Raw genomic sequence first — 20936 nt, 5'->3', positions numbered from 1 at the left:
ATCCAAAAATGAACACATGGAAACTTCATGCAAGCTACATGTTACAGGAAAAAGTGCCAGGCACAGGGGTGACTTTTCTAATATTTGCCCAACATCCACTAAGTTAAATTCTAGCACTTTAACTAATGGGAATATGTTAATGTCGTCTAATTTCTGCAGGGGCCTTGCAGTTGTCAGGCACCTTACTAACTTCTGCTGATCGCTCTGAGAAGCATGCATCCTCACGGGAAAGGTGGGGATCAATAATACAGAATGGCCTACCTATACACTGCTGAGACAAGAAAGCAAATGGACCCAGAGTCTTCAGAGCGCTCCTGTTTATATGAGAAGTGTTTATAATCCATCATCCAAAAAAAGAAAAAAAAAAGGAAAAAGAAAGAAAATGAAGTATGTGACAGTTACATTAGCAGTGCTGTTTGGAAATCCCCCGGAAGTACCATGCAGCATTTTTTAAAAAAGAAAAGAGAAGAAAAAAAGTAACTTGAGGGCTGAAGATGAAACTTGGTCAGTTCAGTGCTAGCCAAGTATGCAGAAAAGCCTGGGTTCCATTCCCACCACTGCATACACTGGGCAAGGTGGCCTAGGCCTGTAATCCCAGCAGCAGTCTGAGACAAACCTGGAGACCCTATCTGAGTCTAACAGTCACTGTTGGGACCGAAGCACAAGCTGTTCCCTATACCAACACAATCAAGTAGGTAGCGCATGAAGGTGGGTTTTCTGCCTGTGTTTTCCTCTTGTTATAGTTCCTTGTGGCAGAGCTGGAGCTCAAACCCAGTCTGTTCCTGTGCGTGCTGGGCAAGCATTCAACCACTGAGCTACATCCCCAGACCATCTGATCTTAAAAGCAACAATATATCCTTACAAAGTCTTTCCTGAGTTAAGATTAGAAGACATTTCCTCCACAACGGCCAAAGAAGATGTTTTCTAGGGAGGCTTATAGTCCCAATGGCTACATAATAGTCATCCTCCCCCCCCCCATGAGTAACCACAATTCAAACATCTCATACACTTCGGTCTCAACTGCCAGTTTCCTACAATATTTATTCTTCTAATCTCACAAACAAAGGAATTTCAGCTGGGCACATAATTCTAAGCTTCTACACTAATGAAGACTAAGAAGGTACTGCTAGGTTCTGGCCTATGTGGGGGACTGAAGGGATGGATTATCTGTAACGTTTAGGCTAGGCTTTGAAAGTGAGTGTTGCTTCTCTCCTCTTTCCTGCTGTGTACACCAGGACCATGGTAACTGAGGAGCATAAGATGGCAACAACTTGTTGAAGATAGCAGAGCATCGAAATAGGAAATCATCAGCCATGCTTGGGAGCTCACACCTGCAATCCCAGCATTTAGGAGGTGGAGGCAGACGACCAGGATTCGAGAACACAAACACCAACTGCTTATACAGCAAGTGTGAGGTGAGCCTGTGCTACACGACACACTACTACAAACGAAAACCAAGAGGCCTGTGCAGTGGTTCCGTGGGTAACATACCTGACTTGCAAGCACAAGGACCGAAGTCTGGATCCCCCGAGCACCCATACACAAGCCTAGCGGGGTGGTAGCACCTGCGACCCCAACACTGGGGAGTGGTTAAGAATCCACATTATTTTATTTTTCTACTGCTGTGCCCAAGGTGCTCACTGCCAAGCTCCACCACCTGAGTGTAATCCCCCATGACCCACACGATAGAGAACCGACCTCTGACCTCCACATACAAGTCATTCCAATTCTCAATCCTGCTTCCATTTTCTTTGCTGGATTACAGGGTCATCATGTCTGGTTTCTCTGCGGAACCGTCATAATTTTCTCATCCCAGCCTGTCCCATTTTGCATTCCCATTAGCAGTACAGTACACAAGAGTTGCTGGGGTTTTATTCCTATTCCAATACTTCTTAAAAATAAAAAAATAAATATTAGCCATATTGCTGGTGTTTGGCCATCATCATGAGCAACTGGGGGTGCACAAATGTGAGGTGTGAGCAGCCGACAGCCTACATTTTCCCAGTCACTCCCTACAGAGCTGTAGGCGCCACTCTCTTGGCTCTGTTTACAGTGGTGCCAAGGGCAGAGCCCACTCTTCATTCTCAGCAGGCCGCCCTGAGGATTTTCAGCCAGATTTAAAAAACAAAACAAAACAATGGTGTGCTACAGCCACGAGAAGGGTAGACGGATACCAAACTTGGCAGAACTGTTAGAAAAAAAGCTACGTTCAGGAAAGCAGACTGTGGAGAAGGCATTCCTCATGTCACCGGAGTTTACACAGAACAGGTGGAGAGGCAGCGAGCCGTTCCTTGTCCATTAATGGAAATGCTCTAGAGCCTACAGTCAAGAAGACAGATAAGGTGTTGTCTTCACAGATTCACCCAGCCCCCTTGTTCCCTTTCTTTGTTACATTTTTTTCCTCGACTCCGAGAGATAAAACCTCCAGAAAATTAAGATGAAAATAAAATTGTTTTGAATGATTTGTGTCATCAGCATTTCTTGCTCATGACGTCAGTCTCTTGATAACTAGAAGTAATTTTATAATCTTGTTCCTCTTGACAACATACTTTTGGAGGATCGGGGAGAACTGGAGAAAAGCAAGGGAAACTTACCGCCTCACTACATACAATGGCTAACAATGTTAAACGATGTGTTCTGGGGCTTCGTGCACCACGTTCTCTCTGGTCATGCAGGAGACAGGAAGCTACAACAAGCATCTAGACTCCTTGCTACAGAGACCCAAAAAGAGAGAGAATAATACTTTCCGCCGTTGAGTCTCGCTTTGTAGCACATTCATTTCCTCCCCTAACTCTCCCTCTTCCGTGGCATCTCCACAGTGTGGGTCTGCGGCGCCTCATCCTGCTTCTGTAAACCTTCAAGTTCTGCAGCCTTTCCCATTACCTCCCCACCCACAGCCGGACTGGAAGGCTTTCCTGTTTGGTCGCTGTGTCTGCTCCCAAGCTGTAGCTTCTCTTTGTCTGACCCTTGGTTGCGGGGTGGGAGTGGGGGTGTCTGGCCCTACACGACCGGAAGCGGAAGCCTGGGGCAGCGGCTACACTTCCGGCCACAGCCCTCGGGGCAGCCATTGCGAGTCCAGCCAGAGACCACGTGAAGACCTGTACCAGATCTAACTTCCTTCCGCGGTTAGGTAGAAGGGCCACGGGCGCCTGTGGCTGTGGCTACAGGAGAAGGCCAGGCAGAGCCTTGATGGTCAGGTCTCCATCACGCCACTGACCAGGGCTTATATTTCTGGATGAAGGGTCCTTAAAATTGCTTGCGCAAGTTTCTCCAACCAAGTTACTTACAAACCTGAGGTGATGGCATTTGGGCCTGCTACGGCTTTTCTTACTTCTTGGAATAAACACTGTCAACTTCCTGGTTTCACTTAGTGTATTTCCCTTGACTACACAGGAAGGATGTAAGAGAAAAATGTATGTATACTTTGTATCTGATAAGGTCTATAGGGACCATCCTACAATTTGGAAAGAAAACAAGATAAGCAGTTGGCTCGTACCTTTCCTGGCTGAATTATTTTTAGAAACATGTTCATTTTCTGTTCTTTTTACCAAAGGCCAAGAGAGAATGTCAGGAAGAAAAGGGAAAGACAGGAATGAATAACAATAAATAGCTAAAATTATACCCTAAGACAAAACTGCATAACACATAAATCAATTCCTATGTTTAAAAAACAGTTCTTTAAAAATGACTGAAACAGAGTCATCTGAAGTAAGCTTGTTTTTCCAAATGTCAGCCTGATAAAATCTATTTTAATGTTTTGACCTATAATCTGGACAACTCCAGGTCAAACTGCCACACATATCATGATGAGGGAGTACAGACATTTAAAGACTCATTACTTATTTAGTTACATTTACAAAGTGCCCATGGACAAGAACCTCTTTTGGTACAAAAGCCCATTCTATGAATTCAACATGGTGACTTACACAAAGAAAGCATAAGCAAATTGGAGCTGTATGGAAGGCTGTCATGGCATCAACAAGCTGTGGCCCACCGCAAACCCCAGGCCTCAGACAAGCACTGAAGCAGAAGGGCGTGACAGAGAGTATGTAGATCTAAAAGACCATGGTAGTGCCAACTCGCCCTACGCGAGAGATTGTGCTCAAAGCAAACACATTCCATCTAAGGCTGTCAGAGAAAAGCTGGAGACCCAATGAAGAAAGAGTAATGAGGACAATAAAGGAACTGAAAACTATGACACAAAAATTGTTAGGGACCCAGTGAGGTGACAATAGGTGCTTGTACCAAGTCTGACTGACAACCTGAGTACACACACACACACACACGCACACACGGTGTAACCTAGAGGGAAATGACTGTAGCTTCGCGCGCGCGCGCACACACACACACACACACACACACACACACACACACACACACACACGGTGTAGCCTAGAGGGAAATGACTGTAGCTTCGCATACACACACACGGTGTAGCCTAGAGGGAAATGACTGTAGCTTCGCACCTTCCAAGACACCCAGATGGATAGGTGTCTCCTCTGGAAGCCCACCTCTCAGCAAGTGCTTCCATTTTCTGTCATTCTTCCTAGCAGAGATTATAAATTCCTTGAAGCCAGTGATATCTTTCCCTCCTAAACCAAGAGAATATTTAGTTGAGCTTGGTAGTTCCATGGATTCCTGCAAATTGGCCAACAAATGGAAAAGGAAAAACAAAAAAAGGCCTAAGAACTAAACAGCATATACACACATCATGATGAGCTAATTAGAATTTTCAGAAATACAGCACAATTGCCCGTTAGTGATGGTGCACGCCTTTAATCCCAGCACTTGGGAGGCGGAGATAGTCGGATCTCTGAATTTGAAGCCAACCCGGTCTACAGAGTTCCATGACAGTCAAGGCTACACTGAGAAACCCTCAAAACAAAGAAACAAAAGAAATATAGTAGAATTACTTTTGAGCTCCCTCCTACCCTCACATACAGGTGTATGTGCCGTATGTCCAGGTGTTGTGGAAATGACAAAGATTCTACTCCTACTACTGGGCTTAGCATCACAGAATTTTGAGTATGCTGCTTCTCAGAGACCTTTCTACAGGCTAGAAAGGTAAACTGATTCAGGCCTGGCTCTAAAGAGTGTTGTCATTGTTCCCCCCTACAGACGTCGTCATTTTAAAACACAGTCAAAATGTGAGTTTAATTGCTTAAAAGCCATGGCCCTAGTTTGGCCCTGCAATTAATGAATTATTCAATCATTTTATTCTAGAGATAACTCAGTTATCACTTAGAACACATATATGCAATAAAGACAAAACCTGAAATTCAAGCCATGTGCTTAGTATGTCAGAAGTTCATTGATTCCTACCATATACAGACAACTAATTAGATCCTGTGCATAATGTGTGTATAATACCTATATACAAACATATAAATATATGATCATCCCGATGATCCTGACATTATAAATGTCCCCATTTAACACCTAAAGATAAATGAGCTTCCGTGTGCCCAAAGCCAGTCCTTCAAAGTATGGGTTTAAACCTAGGCTGTGCAACTCCAAACCCTTTGTTCTCTTTACTAGGCTGGGCCACTTTAAGCAGCATCTCACAGTTCTTCAAAACTGCTCTGGGTTCTCAAGGACCACATTTCCCACGTGTTTGAAAAGGAACAGGAGGGAAAGCACGCTTCACTGCTGAGAGCCAAGGGCTTCAGGCCCTTGACCTACTGGTTCAAACAATCCTAGAACAAAGAGCTATTCTTAGACATGTATCAGCAAACCTCAAGTCTTTTGGAATTAGTTTTTCATAAATTATTACCCTTAAAAGTCACAGGACAATGTTCAGGTGGATAACTTATAAATTATCCTAAATGTTGTATAAAAACTCTAGAACGAGAAAATGCATCCACAAAAAAGGGAATATTTTTTAAATTAAAATAAAAAAAATCTCTATTTTGCTTCCTTTGGGGTTATTTATTTGTTCCAGAATTAAGTGGTCATTGGAAGATAAATTTTTTTTCAACATTCTGTTAAGTCATCTTAAATTAGGCCCCGGAAAGAAATGGAATCTCTTTTAGTAATGACTTGTTTTCTTTGAAAGTTCATGCTTGGGTCAGCCAAGTTTTAACGGTAAAATTATATTGCTTGTGTTGTTCGTCAAGTGGGGAGGGGGAGCCGTTGGCTATTTGACTCAACTGCAGGATGGCTTATCTGGCTGTTATACTTGAAAGGGGTCTATTCTTAGGCAAGACATCATCATTTGAGAAAAGGCTTGCCCAGCGTTTTTTATTGGACAGTCCGTGTAGAAGACTCAAGAGCGGGTCAGTTCTCCAAGAAAGAGATGTTTCCAGAGTCAATCAAATATCCAAATTAAAAGATTTTTCTTTTGTTATGTTCTGCTGCAAATGAGGCAGCCAAGTGTGTAGTGGTGTGTGTCGGGGTGTGTGCATGTGTTTGCCTCTGAGAGGGTCTTGCTGTCCTCTAACTCTCAATCCTCCTGCCCCAGCCTCCCAAAAGCAAGGATTTCAGGTGTATCCCACTACCCCTTCTAACGCAGCCACCTCCTGGCTGTAAGGAGAAGGCAATCACTCGGCTCCAGGAAGCACAGACATTAAGTAGTATCCCATGGCTCCATCCCTAAGGCACTACGGTTCCTCTGTGACCCTATTTATTTAGTCACCAGAGGACAGGGTTAGCGTTCTGCTTAAGAGAAAAACATAACAACAACAACAAAAAAAAAAAGCCAAAACCAGCTTTTCTGCAGTTTGCTATCTAACAGAAAAGTTACAAGCATCTCATCGCAAAATGAGGTGAAAAGTTACATTTTTGGCTATAGTCAGTTTATTGAAACTATAGAATCACTTCAAAATAAAATCCAACCATTGGAAGCAGAGCCTTGACATCTGAGTTGCCCCTGCTTCCCAGGTGAAAACCCTCTGCCAAGCAGTAAAACCAAGGACCACCTGCTTTTTTTTCTCCACCTGAACGTACTGTACAGCCACACATCCACTCTGGAGCCACAAGTAAAATAAAGCTCCCAGCAAGTTCCCAGCCAGCCCTTCGCTCTGCGGCTCTCACTCACAGTCAGGGACTGAGTGAAGCTGAGAAGTAAACCCCCAAAGCTTTCAACACACACACACACACACACACACACACACACACACACACACCAACGATCTCTCCTACAACAAAATGCATACTGTCTATGGATGTGTCACAGCCTCTCTCCTCACTGCCTTCACCAAGGAAGAAAACGGCCTTGTCTTTAAATTTCGGCGGTTTGCATTGTGTTCTAACTCATGAGATACAGTGTTTGGAAAATGAGTGGATTATAAGATATTTTAAAATGAAGTGCATAGCTCTTCCATCAAGTCAACAACCATGTTGGCCTGCAGGACAAGCCACTAAACAGGGTGCTGGTACGCCTGCCCCTCGCAGAGAGGGTTAAACGAAAGACCACTCCATCTTTCCACTTAATAACTGAGACCGGCCACTAGGGGCGCTGTTGCGCACACCGCAGTCAGGAGTTACTGTGTTTTTGTTCTTTGACCCACTTCACGCAGTGCTTTAGGAAAGGGGTCAGAGTTTGAGTAACTCAGCAAAGGCTGGCTGCTTTAGAAGATCTGAAAACTGCTCCCAAATTCACTTCCCTCGCATGCACCATTAAGGCCCCGCATTCAGTGCAACAATGCCTTCCCTGCATTACAGAAAAGCATCGAAACATGCAACTACACATGTGTCCACAGGCAGGGCAGTCTACAGGACGATTCTCTCCTGTGCTGCTAACTTACGTCATTTCAGTTTTTTTTTTTTTTGATTTGCCAACCCATGTGTACAACTATAATCCAAAGTATGTTTAATTTTTTTCTCCAGCACAGAGGATCACATCCGGCCGTGGTATGTGCTGCAGTGCCCTGATAAGCTACAACCCTCCCCCTTTCCTTGAGATGGGCATCTCACTATATTACCCCAGGCTAATGTTAAACTCTGGGGCTCAGTCACCCCAGCCACTGTTGACAGGCGTGGTCTCAGATTCTCTTCCTTAATTAAAGTTACAGCAGCTTGGGTATTAGTTATTAAATTACTCTTATTTAATTTCTTCTCTCCCTCCTTCACGTTAGACCTAGCACTAACCTCACAAATAGGCAGACATTTTGAAAACAAAGGACAATGGCCAATGTGCCTGTCATTTTGAACAAGGAATTTAGAGATAACAGTGCTGAGCCACAAATCTTAACCTAGGCAGTCGCCAGTACTCCAAAGCACAGAAGGAAGCAGCCAACTGTCAGGGACATTTCAGACAGGCCCTAATGGGGTGAACTTTGATATAAAACAACTGTTTTCATATTCTATTGCAAAAACTTTGGGCTGTGTGTTTAATCAACCCCCGGATTCTGACACTGTTGCTATCTGAATTGTCCCATTTATTTTGGGGGGTGGGGGGTGGACTACCTTTCAGGAGGTCGGGGCTCCACTGCTTTGCATTGAGGCAATCAGAAGGAAATGCTACAACAGAAAGCTTCCTAGACACAAGCTGTGCATCTGAGTATAGGATCTCCTAAACAGAATGAGAACACAGGACCCATTCCCCCACCCCACCCACCCCTTTTCAAACCCTCTGCCATCATGTGACCACCATGTAATTACGGACACAGACCCTATTACTCTAGCTTCAGGGGCCTCTGCTTCTTTATCTGTAAAGGGAAATGAGGCTATTGAATTTTTTTTTCCAGTTCTAAGATACGATTATGACTTTCACAGGGTGTTTGTGGCTTCCAGACAAAGACATTATGGAAAGCTATACACTGGGTGGTTTTGTAAAAATTGACTGCACTGGACTTGCTTTAAAAGAGGGAACAAATGTCCCTAAATGTTACAAATTAAGGCTACAGAAGGTGATCTCCCTGCCCTGTCTCCTTTAGAGCTTTCTGGCTACTGAGAAACGTTGGGTTCAACAAGAGGTAAATCATCGTGTACAGAGAATTTCCTGCCCCACCTCTCTAAGTCCAATACAGTCTGAGTCAAGATGTAGAACCCTCAGCTCCTTCTCCATGCAGCACCAGGTCGGCCTGCATGTCACCATGTACCCACCACGACAATGGACTAAACGTCTGAACCCTCAATTAAATGATTTCCTTTATAAGAGGTGCTGTGGTCATGGTGTCTCTTCACAGCCACAGAAACCCCAAGTAAGACAAAGCCCTAGAAAAACAGGCACTTTCTTAGCCATCAGGCATGAGGGCACATGTCTGTAATCTCAGATACACAGGAAGCGGACACAAGGGGTTGGAGGTCTGGGCTAGCCTGGCAACTTAGCTAGTCACTATCTCAAAATATAAAATGTAGACATACACTTTCCCAGCAACCCTCAGCCCTCCAAGAGGCCCATACTGTGATCTGAACTTGGGAAATGCAGAATCCACTCGGTTTCTAAAAGACTTGGAGCATTTTCTCCGATCCTACCATTCTTCCCAAGTCTCTCACGTACTCAACAGCAATATAGCTCAGCATTACTAAGGATCAGGATGGTTTAGTGCATGCTCTCCTACAGCAGACTCAGGGGTCTGCATGCACTGACCCCCAATTCCCCCAGCCCCTACAAGACAAGGAAGCAGAGGCACAAAAGACTCATTGCTCCAAAGTCATCAAGTCAGAATCTGAATCCTGGCCTTTTACACCCACAGCCCACTTGTTTAAACTCCGGCTGGCAAACCCTCCTTGCACCTGACTCTGGGCTGCATGATCAAAGACGCTGAAGACAAGTATGTGGTTTACAGGCAGCGGCGTCTGCCAAACATATAAAAACAATTACAGCGTGATATGTGGGCTCCAACAAAGGCCTTCAAAACTCACTATGGAAACGGGGAGGCTGCCCAAGTTCAGGAAGGCCTCACTCTGACCTGGGTACTGAAAGATGAGCAGGCATTTCTGAGGTGAAGGAAAGGAAGGCATTACAGGATGTGCCAGGTGCACAGGGGTGAATGAGCTCAGGGAATTTGGTGGGGGGAGCATGGCACACCTGAACACACCAACTGGACTCCTCTCCTATAGATTCGTATTGGGCTACTGGTGCCCAGAAATGCAGGGTCTGCCCCCTGAGGTGATTAACGTCCGGGTCTGGAGGCTGGGATTCCACAGTGTACCATGTGCAGAAGCCAAGATATTGGGCACGTGAGATGCACTCAACACATTTTCAGTTTTCCATATTCTCACGTGGGCTTTATCAGTACACGGTCCCCACGCTAATTCAAGGAGCATTTATGTAATTAACAACCCCGGGATTTTAGACCCAAGGCAGCACGCACAAAGGGACCAACGGGGAACTCTTTTCCTCATAAGCTGCACATACTCTGAAGCCCAAGTATGACCCTGAAAGGGTTAACAGCAGGTGTCATCAGATTCTCCCCAGACAGCAGCAACAAGTCTAACTTCAATCCCAGCACTCGGGAGGCAGGCGGACTGCTGTGAGTTCAAGGTCACCCTGACCTACAGAGAGAGAGTTCCTGGACAGTCAAGACTGTTAGGAGGAAAAACAAAACAACAAAAAAAAAAGTTGTGACCTTTTTGCAGGAAGGGTGTCACTGGGGGTGGGGGAGGTGGACTTTGAAGTTTCAAATGCTCAAGCCAGGTCCACGGTCACTCTCTCTTTGTTCCTGCTGCCTGAGGACCCGGAATGGAGAACTCTCAGCTACCTCTCCAGCACCACGTCTGCCTGCTGCCATGCTCCCCGCCATGATGGTACTGAACTAACCCTCTGAAACTATAAGCAAGCCCCAACTAAATGCTTTCTTCTAAAAGAGCTGTCTTAGCCATGGCGTCTCGTCACAGCAATAGAAGCAAATCCGTGCCGGGCACACCTTTAATCCCAGCACTTGGGAGACAGAGGCAGGTGGATCTCTGAGTTTGAGGCCAAGCCAGCCAGAAGAGTTAGTTCTAGGACAGGCTTCAAAGCTACAGAGAAATCCTGTCTCGAAAAAACAAACAAAAAAACAAATGGAGGAGGGGAGGTCCTATTATGAAAGTTGACCAAATGTTCATGATTTTACTGATAACCCTCCCCATTTATAGCCAAATTTTCCTAAGAAAGCTTTCTCTCCAGTGGGGGGCAAGGCGGAGAAATACAGGCAAGTTGGAACCACAGGGTAGGTACCCGATTTTTTTCAACTCATCTTTAAAAGAAAACTCAAAAGTAAGCTTATTTTGATTTTCTGCCACAGATTAAAAGGCTGACGGCCCTCACCCACAGTGGAAAAGGAACCACTAAGTTTGAACCCAAGAAGCCTTACTTACAGTGCTGTAGTTAGACCCCTGGGGAGGCATGAACACAGGCCCAACACCTGCCAGTATCCTCGAATTTTACATCACCAGCACCCCCACATCCCAGCCTCTGCTTTCCAGGTCCTTTATTGACACCAGCTTGAAAGCAATGTACAGGTCAAGGAGATGGTGGATGGGGGTGGGTGGACTGTCTTGAGTAAGGCACACCACTGCTGTGGGACATGTGGCTCGGGTAGGTCGTGGGCTTTACATGATGATGCCCTTTGTTGATTTATCAGAGAGAAAGAAAAAAAAAACAAAAAGATTAGGAAAATGGAATGCGAGAGAGAGGAGAGGGTGGGGGCAAAGGAACCGCCATGGCCGTTAGCGAATACCTGGTCCAGCTGTCAGTCTTGAGCCAAGTGATGTGAACCTAGGTAAGACACCATCTTAGTTGCTGGGACCAAAGGAGGGCCTCCTTAGTCTGTTAAAAACTGTTTAGAGCCCTACCTGGACCCGAGCAGGCACTACACAGATATGCCAACTTCCACAGTTTCCTGTTGCTTTCCCAAGACTGGCGAGGAAAGGCATGCCCAGGGTTAGGCTTTACCCGTCTAGCACTTGGCTGTGAAGTGAACGCCAAATAGTCGCTCCAGAGCAAACAGTTGAGCTGATGCTGGACGGAAAGGTAGTTGGTTTTCTTCCTTTCTGTTTTGTTCCTCAAGACAGCCCTGGCTGTCCTGGAACTTGCTCTGTAGACCAGGCTGGCCTTGAACTCAGGAATCTGCCACCACACCAGGCTTAGGAAAAGTATTTTAAAGAAAATCAGGAAACCAACATAAGCTGAAAAGCTCTTAGGGCGTCAAAACCCTTTGAAGACACTGATTTCTATGAAGTAAAAGAAGCTGATATTTTTATTATTCCTGTATGTGTGCCTCGCCATGAGGGTGGAGGTCAGAGGACGACTTTTGGGAGTTGGTTCTTCCTTCCTCTTTGGGCCCCGGGGACTGGCTGAGGCTGTCAGGCCCATAGAGCAAGCACTTTCACCTGCTGACCCATCTCACTGGCCCTAGGAGTTAATATTTAATAACAGGCTAATGTGGCTGTTTGTTTTCAGCTAAAGTAAAAGGAGTGTCAAATTTGGAAAGAGAATGCTCATGATTCAAGGACACAGTAAACAAGAAAAATATGTTCCTGCACATCCATTGCTTTCCCGGGGCTTTAAATTTAAACCACATAGGAGCTGGGTTCTCTTAGTGTTGGAACATTTGAAAGAGTTATTCCTCTCCCCCCTCCCCCGTTTCTGTACCACACAAGGATGCAAAGTGTTTTACACACTGATATTCCCCTTAATCATTCCAACTCCACAAGGTAGGCACTGACGCTATTGTTCTTTTCTCACAAACGAGAAAACTAAAGTTGAGAGAGGCTAAAAGTTACCAGTCAGAAGGCTGGGAGGCAACTCTGTGGTTTTAAACCCTTATTCAGTTCTCAGCACCCACAAGGCAGCTCACAATGGGCTCTAACTCCAGGTCCAGAAGATCCCGTGAGCCCTCTTCTGATCTCTGTGGGCACTGCAAGCTTGTGTTACACAGACACAGATGCAGGCAAAAAACACTCAGTATGCACTTCTAAAAAGCCAGCACTACAGACTGTTAGGGAATTATTGTTGTCAGGTGTGTGACTTTTGTTTCTGCTGCATTTGCTTAACTCTATGAAGCTGTGGTTCTTTGCCTGTCTAAACACCTGACAGGCCTAATAAAGAGCTGAATGCCCAATAGTGAGGCAGGAGCAAGGATAGGTGGGTTAGCAGGCAGGGAATATAAATAAAAAGCGAAATCTGTGCGGGAAGAGAAAAAAGGAGCAAGAGAACAAGGAGAGGAGACATCAGGAGCCACCCACAGAGTGAGAAGGGAGGCAAGATATACAGAAGAAAGAAAGGATAAAAGCCCAGAGTGAAAAGGTAGACAGGTTAATATAAAATAAGAAAAGCTGGCTAGAAAAAAGCCAAGTTAAGGCCGGGCATTCATAAGTAATAACGAGCCTCCATGTGTAATTCATTTGGGAGCTGGGTGGTGGGCCCCTTAAAGAGTAATGATGAGCCAGGCAGTGATGGCGTTCGCCTTTAATCCCAGCAGTTGGGAGACAAAGGGAGGCGGATCTCTTGTGAGCTCGAGGCCAGCCTGGTATACAGAGCGAGTTCCAGGACAGTTAGGGCTACACAGAGTAAACCTGCCTTGAAAAACCAAAGCGTAAAAGATGACACAACAGTCACACCCAGCTGTTGTAGGAGGCCGCTTGTTCATTTCCTGGCAGCCCAGACTCCAGAAATAACCGCACAAAATCTCTATTAATTAAATCAGTGCTTGGCCTATTGGCTCTAACTTCTTATTGGCTATCTTTTACATCTTAATTTAACCCATTTCTACTAATCTGTGTATCGCCACGAAGCTGTGGCTTACCAGATAAAATTCTGGCGTCTGTCTCCAGCGGGGCTCCATGGCTTCTCTCTGGCTCTGCCTCCTTTCTCCCAGCATTCAGTTTGGTTCCCCCCCCCCCCGCCTAGTTCTGCTCCACCCTATCAGGACAAGCCAGTTTCTTTATTAACCAATGGTATTCGCAGCACACAGAGGGGAATCCCACATCACCTAGCTATCAACCTAACCTCCTTGAGACACTCTAAGTTACAATGATGTTTCTGATTTCACAGAAGCTGGGTTTACAGACTCATCTCTCCGCAACCATCTTCATTTCCTGTCTCAGCCCTCTTCCAAAGGGAACAGCAGTGGCTTCCCACTTCTGACTCCATCGTTCGAATTCTGTCAGGGTAGGATCTTTGTAATTAGTGATATAACTGGAAATTATATATATATAACTGGAATTCAGCTGTAAGTTATATTGTTACTCCTAATTTGTACAACAACTGGCCTCAAAGAAACTAAGTAGTTCCCCTCTCTGACTCAGTAACAGTGAGAACAGTTTCACTCTCACCCATTTGATAGCTACAGTAGTAACCTATGGAAAATTCCAGAAACAAGCAAGCCGTAAGTTTTAAGTTGCATGTTATTCTGAGTGTTGTGATGAAATCTCACCCAGGATGTGAATCATCCCTTTGTCCAACCCGCAGATTGCTGTTTGCAATAACCCATCTTTCATGACAGCCATCAAGAACCACGCTGACAGCCAGGGTACTCTGATGCCTGCTCCCTCGAGCCCCAGGGAAGGACAAAGGGGGGTATATGCCAGAGAAGCCCCGGAGCCTTTTTCGGGGAAAGGGCTAAATATTTTAGGCATTTTACCAAATTGTTATTGCACCATCTTATCCTAACTGTGAAATAAAGATCATTATATACCTGAAGTATAAATTCAACAGGAAGTACTGGAGCAAGAGAGATGCTCACTGGTTAAGACTGCTCTTCCAGAGGATGGGAGCTGAGGTCCTGCACCGGTCAGCCGGCTCTGAACTCCCTATCACGGCATCTCCAGGGGGCTCTAATATTTGCACGCGCGCACGCACACGCACCCACGCTCCTTCTAAATACTGGGTGGGGGAGCAGGGCTTCAGTGCACTGTCCTTTACAGGCAAGCCCAGCACTTCCTTGGTTCTCTGGCATCCTTCACCAGATCCAAATAGAGGTCAGTACCATTGCACCTACAAAACTGAGCTAAATAAACCTATTTTCTTTGTACTATGCATCTTCTGATCTCACATTAAACCAAGAAAATGCAAATACAACAGACACGACCTGCAGTCTCAAGATACCCTCTGGGGGTCTCGGGACGGACTGCCTGTGGATAAGGCAGGTAATAGCTGGCAGACAGCAGCCCACACAGAAAAGCAAGTGTCAACCCACAGCTAATGGACTGTAAAGGTCCTGCAGACTACAGAGGGCTTGGCTGCTCTGCCCTAAGCCCCTTAGCACTACACTCTTCTTCCCCAGAGCATCTTACCTCTTCCCAACCGATTCATCCACAGCTTGTCTCAGAAGAACCTAAACTAAGCTTAACTTGTTCGGGAAGTCCTTCACCCAGTGGGCTTAAGATATAAGGGAATTGAAAATCAGTAAGAAAGGACAGAGACAGGATCAAGGATGCAGAAACAGAAACAAGTGGCGTTCCTGCCGCAGTAGATGGCCCTAAGAGCTGTGATGGACAGGCCTAACTCCAGTTTCTCCTGTTTCCCCTTTCCATACACCAGTCCTGACCGGGTCCCCTCCGAGGTAGCTAGGCAACCAGGTCCCTGCACACACAAAGAAGAAAGAAGTGCCAAGCCCTGCCAGACAGGTCTTCAAACAAATGCAGAACGCAGAACTGGTAACCTATAAATACCCACAAGGTGATGGAAACAGATAAGGGCCAAACATTACAGATGTCTGATTCTAGATCTCCAACAAAGGAGAATAAAAAGAGCCTGTGGAGTCGGAGACTGCTGGAAAGGGAGCTGGTCAAGGAGGCCATCGAGAAACAGCAGGTTTGATTCAGGGTCCAGCTGACACGGTGGGGGAGGTCTGGGTCTGGATCCCGTAGGAAACACTTTACTGATCGGAGAGACCTGGAGCCAGATGCTGGTCCTCACCCCTCCTTGGACGGCGGAGATGAACAGAGAACCCTCATAAAGAGTGTGAATTAGAAAGCATTCACTCAGCTTGCTTACTGAGTTACTTGGGCACAAATGGCAGACCTAAACAAACATTTATTGAAAATGTTATTTTGGCTAAAGCACATTCACTTACCACCATTCAAAATGAAATTGGGGGGTTATCTACCCCAGAAAGACTGAACCTAGGGCTTTGCTAAGGCAGAACTGTGCCAAAGAACTGTCTACCCAACCCTACAATTTTTGTTCAAGGAGGCATATTTGTTACATATTTTGCTCTATGGCTTTTGTATGCTAATTTAAATAAGAGGTAAGTTTTGAAAAGGAGCAAAGAAACTGAGTTCAAATATATATGTAATATGTATTACATATATAATACATATATTATTTTATATATAGATAAAAATAAAATTTCCTCAGAGTATCTGGTTAAGTTTGCTCGGGAAAAAAAAAAAAAGCCAGACACTGGTGGCGCATGCCTTTAACCCCAGCACTCAGGAGGCAGAGGCAGGTGGATCGCTATGAGTTCGAGGCCAGCCTGGTCTACAGAGCAAGTTTCAAAACAGGCTCCAAAGCTACAGAGAGAAACCCTGTCTTGAAAAACCAAAACTAATGTAGCTCCAGGTGGTGGTGGCACACTCAGGAGGCAGAGGAAGATCTCTGAGTTCAATACCAGCCTGGTCTACACAGGAAAACTGTGGGAATTGCTACCCCGAGTTATATTTCCCTGCCCCCATTTGAGGTGCTTGTCTGCAAAGAATCATAACTTCCCTCTGCTCCTGGAGTTGGATGAGGAAGTTTGAGTGCACGTGATTATTCCTTGATCCCTGCTGGGGTCAGGTGACAGTCCCTACTGGGGACAGGTGAAGGTGGAGTGCATGTGATCAGTCCTTGACCCCTACTGGGGTCAGGTGAGAGTCCCTCCTTGGGTCAGGTGACAGTCCCTTTGCAGCCCCCTCCCCATTTGGTGCCATGGTATAAAAGCTAGCCCTAGCAGAACAATAAACGAGCTGCTGTTTCACCTCAACCTCGTGCTCTGTGGATTTCATTCAACCTGGACACCCTCCGCCGCGTGGTTCCAGACCGTGCTGGCGCGGTAAAAAACCCTGTCTCGAAAAACCCAAATCAATCAATCAATCAATGGTTTTTGCTTTCTCTGAGATCCTTTGTGGCCCCTACAGAAGTGCCAAGGGCACTCACGCCTAAACAAAGACCAGATCAGTGTGTACAAAGCAACAGCAAGCGACCCCATCCACCTCACACACCCCACCCCCCAGTCTCCCACACAGAATGGCTTGGCTCGGCTTTTTGCTGCACTTCGCCTTTCTCAGACTTGGGTGACACAGTCCACCTTGCTGGTCCACCCCATGTATACCCTCAGGGCATACAGTGTGTACCTCAAAAAGATGGACTTTCAAATGTACAATCACTAACAGACACATGAACATCTGGATACAGACATTTAAAGTTGAAGGTTAGTGAGAAGTGGATTTGAATAAAACCCTATAGAAGATTCCTGAAAGTACCAACAAAGTTGAGAAATTTACGGAGAACTCTGCAGACTTGCCTGTCCTGTGCTTCAGCTGAATCAGCCTGGTTGCTGATGCCCGGTGACGGGTTTCTTGGTGTCGGGAAGCTGGTCTGTATGTGATTAAACATGTTTTCCCCCTTAGCTCCAGCTCAGCTGCCCAACAAAAGGTTCTGTGACTGGCCAGTCAGCTCCTACAGGGAACATGCCCTAAGGCAAGCAACTAACTTTGCCAAACCTTCCTGCAAGTCCTCACACAGAGACTCCCAATCTCCTTATCTCTACCCTTTGTCTTTGTTTCCTTCACAATTCAGCAGAAACCAATTTAAAGTAAGAAGGAAGGCCAGCTAGAAAGATGGCTCTGCAGGTGGAGAAAGGTGCTTGCCACTGGGGCTAACTGAGGCCTCGGGTTGGTCCAGCTCTCGGTGAAGAGAGACTCCCCAACAACGTCCTCTGACCTACACGTACGCACGCACATACACACATAAGAGAAAAATAAGAAATATAGCATAGAAGGAAATTTTAATTTAAAATATTGAGTATTTTCATGAGTTTAAGAGACATTTTAAACTTTTGATTCATTCACAACGTCCCCGAAATACTAAGGAGTGGCAGGCTGATGTGACTTTCTAATATGCTCTCATCTGGGCTCCGGGGACCTCTTCCCTTCCGCCCCCAGCTCTGAACTCTTCTCCTCTAAGTAAGGAAGTATTCATGGGGACAGAGGATGTGAATGGCTGGCTGGATTTACATAAGCCTTTTCCTTCTTCTAGCCTTAGCTCAAGCCTAATGAGTGTGCGGATTCCCCACACAAATCATTTTCCCTCCGAACTCTCTGATTGCAAATGAGAAATAGCCAGACGCAGCAATCCAGAAACTGTAAGTTAAAAATGTCTCAGTGCAGCCTTAACCATATCATTTCTCGTTTCTGAATGTAAATTTCCTCATCTGATAATTTTGTCTTTTTTAAAGTCAAGAGCATGAAATGAGTTTGAATACAGGATAAGAAAACTCCCTTTTCTACAGTTCTTTTAAAAAAAATAATAAATTGTGGCTTTATGTACAAGTTCCCTTAGATTCAAATTCTAAGGATAGAGTAAATTATAAAGAACAAATAGCAAAGCTGTGAGGTGGTGACGCACGCCTTTAATCCCCACACTTGGGAGGCAGAAGCAGGTGGATTTCTGTGTTTGAAGCCAGCCTGGTCTAGAAGTTTCAGGACAAAGGGCTACACAGAGAAACTGTCTCCAAAAACAAACAAAACAAAGAAAGCAAAACTCTGGTACTAGGGGGATCCGACGCCCTTTTCTGGCTCCCATGGGAACCAGGCACACACATGGTGAGCAGACAGACTTACACTGCAGGCAAAACACTCTTACACATAAGATAAAATTAGTTTAATAACCAACAAATGAACTACAGCTGTATTATCACAACACATGTAATCTAAGACGCAAGTCAAAACCTACAAGTTTGATTGGAGCCACACACCTGCAATCCCAATACTTGGACTGAGATAGAAAAAGGGTGAGCTACAGGTCAGCCTGGGCTACACAGGTTAGACAGTCAGGACTAGGGAGACCTGGCATCAAAATGAATGAATAAATCATAATCCACTTGCTGCTATTGTCAATATTCTGATTTTTAAAACCAGGGACTGGTCTAGTCCAGGCTGACCTTCAACTCCCTTTAGCTAGGTTGGCCTTGAACTAGGAGAGCCTCCTGCCCAAGCACTGGGATTACAAGACACCACTCCTGTCTCATCTTTTTATTATTATTTTTTTAAGTAAAGGAAAAAGCAAGCTGTTGTGGTATCTGTAAGTTTGGTTTGTTGGCGTCGTTTTTAGCTTTTGGGAAGCGGGTCTCTGTAGAAGCAACCACGAACCCTAGCAGTTACCGGGCACTAAACAGGGAGGGCAGTAAGAAAAAAAAGTCGATGACATTCCGTAACTCGAGTCCGGTAAACACAGTCATGTTGATAGATTATTTTGCTTTTATGAAAGAAGTACCTGACCATACCAGCAAACTCTTCAGTGACCATAAATAACTAAAAGATCTGACAGACTGTATCTCTCTGTCCCTCTGAAGGACAAGCTTCCCTCACCAAACCGGGAGAGCAGAAAGCATCTCTGAGTCAGCCAAGCACCAGGGGTTAACGCTAATTCCACTAATGGAAGCCTCCTACCCTTTATCATTGTTTAGTTTATGTAGCCTGGAGGATACCAAAGGAACTTGAGAAGCAGCAGGGGGCATGGCTAGGCTATCTGCCGCTCTTCCAACTAGCACATCCGGAATAAACACTCTATATCCTGGCTCACAGGGATTTCCCAATTCTAAAAATCCCGAATTGCAATGTAACATCGTTCGGCTGCTAAAGGAGACCCATTGTATTTCACTAAAATTTAGTCCTGCATAAGGATATTTTAAGTATAAGACTAACACGAGGGGGGGGGGAGGGAACTGGGATTAGCATGCAAAATAATAAAAAAAGATTGTTTAAAAAAATGTTTGGAAACTAAAAGAAAAAGAAAAGACTAACACGAAGAAGTCAAACTGTAAAACCTCTGAATGTAGTTCATCAGATCAGGAAATCAGGATGTCCTGGGGCGCCAGCAATAGTCTCCTAACATGCAAGAGGCCTCAGGTTTGATCCCCAGCTCTGCTAAAACAACCAACCAGGATGTCCTTCCTCTGGGCATGAGCTTTGCTCTGAGTAAAGCGAGGAAGTCTGCAGGAAAGGAGCCACAAGAAGAGCTCTTGGGCCAGGAAACAGTCTAAGAATGACAATCTGCATTTTTGTTGCCCTTGTGAGGAAGCCCGAAGGAAGGTCTGGGGGCAGGAAAATCGTGAAGCTTTTCTGGTGGCTGGACTGGACCTGTCTGGGAAGATGGAGTTAAATGAACAGATCTGTAAGATGTTGGGGACCAGTGAAGTTCAAGGATGGGTTAATAAAGGAGAGAGACGAGATAGAAAATTGGACGAAGGAAGACTTCTATAGATGAGGACCTAGGAGAGGGTCTGGAAAGAGGGACAAAGAAGAACAGCTCCACAGCATGCGGTGACAGGGAGACATTCCTCTGGATGGCGGTGGTGCGGGACAGAGGTGTGAGCGCTTCAATCCTGAGCTCTCGGGACAGAGTCTGAGACAAAGATACCAGGGTAAGAGATATGAAGATGTGCAGGACAGACAGACAGCTAAGAAATCCAGGGAGAAGGAAGCAATCCAGAGGGAAGGACTGTAGAGGTGGCTGGGAGAAAGAAAGCTGAGAGTGTACACACACAGAAGCCAAGAGATGGCAAGAGTGGAAAATTCAAAATGTAACCTCTGTCAGCACCAGAATAAACAGCAAGTTTCCTTCCTCATGTTTCCCCAGGCTTCTCAATGTTGTCATTTATTATGCAAAGCCTTTGTTATGGTTCCTTCGTAAATTAAGGAGCCACAAACAGCACACCAAGCACAAAGAATATGTTTTAAGTTCTTTTCCGGGGTCTGTGGATGGGAATTCGCACTCACACATCCACTGCCCCAGCCTCATGACCAATGACACACATTGCCCAGCCTCTGGGCCAAGGAATCCAGCAGGGTTAGCTGACCGGCAC

At 45.5% G+C, this 20936-nt stretch overlaps 1 protein-coding gene across 13 annotated transcripts in view; it reads right to left on the bottom strand.

Moving 5' to 3' along the window:
• Rbpms (RNA binding protein, mRNA processing factor) overlaps positions 1–20936 on the bottom strand; it is a 143477-nt gene that overhangs the window by 97635 nt on the left and 24906 nt on the right. For 3 of the 13 annotated variants that reach the window (XM_048456563.3, XM_087900750.1, XM_048456562.3), the window contains exon 1: positions 2595–2714. The exons of 5 other annotated variants lie outside the window; for them this stretch is intronic. In XM_048456563.3, the coding sequence (XP_048312520.1) occupies positions 2595–2699 (105 nt within the window). In that variant the 5' untranslated portion in view covers positions 2700–2714. Of the gene's footprint in view, positions 1–2594; positions 2883–13673; positions 13734–20936 lie in introns of those variants that run through there. 5 more of the 13 variants (XM_085680800.2, XM_048456560.3, XM_048456566.3 and 2 more) reach the window with 5 other exon arrangements.

Source organism: Myodes glareolus, chromosome 23 (assembly GCF_982192425.1).
Source record: "Myodes glareolus chromosome 23, mMyoGla1.1, whole genome shotgun sequence".
Lineage (NCBI taxonomy): Eukaryota > Metazoa > Chordata > Mammalia > Rodentia > Cricetidae > Myodes > Myodes glareolus.
This window is presented reverse-complemented; position numbering and strand designations above follow the sequence as displayed.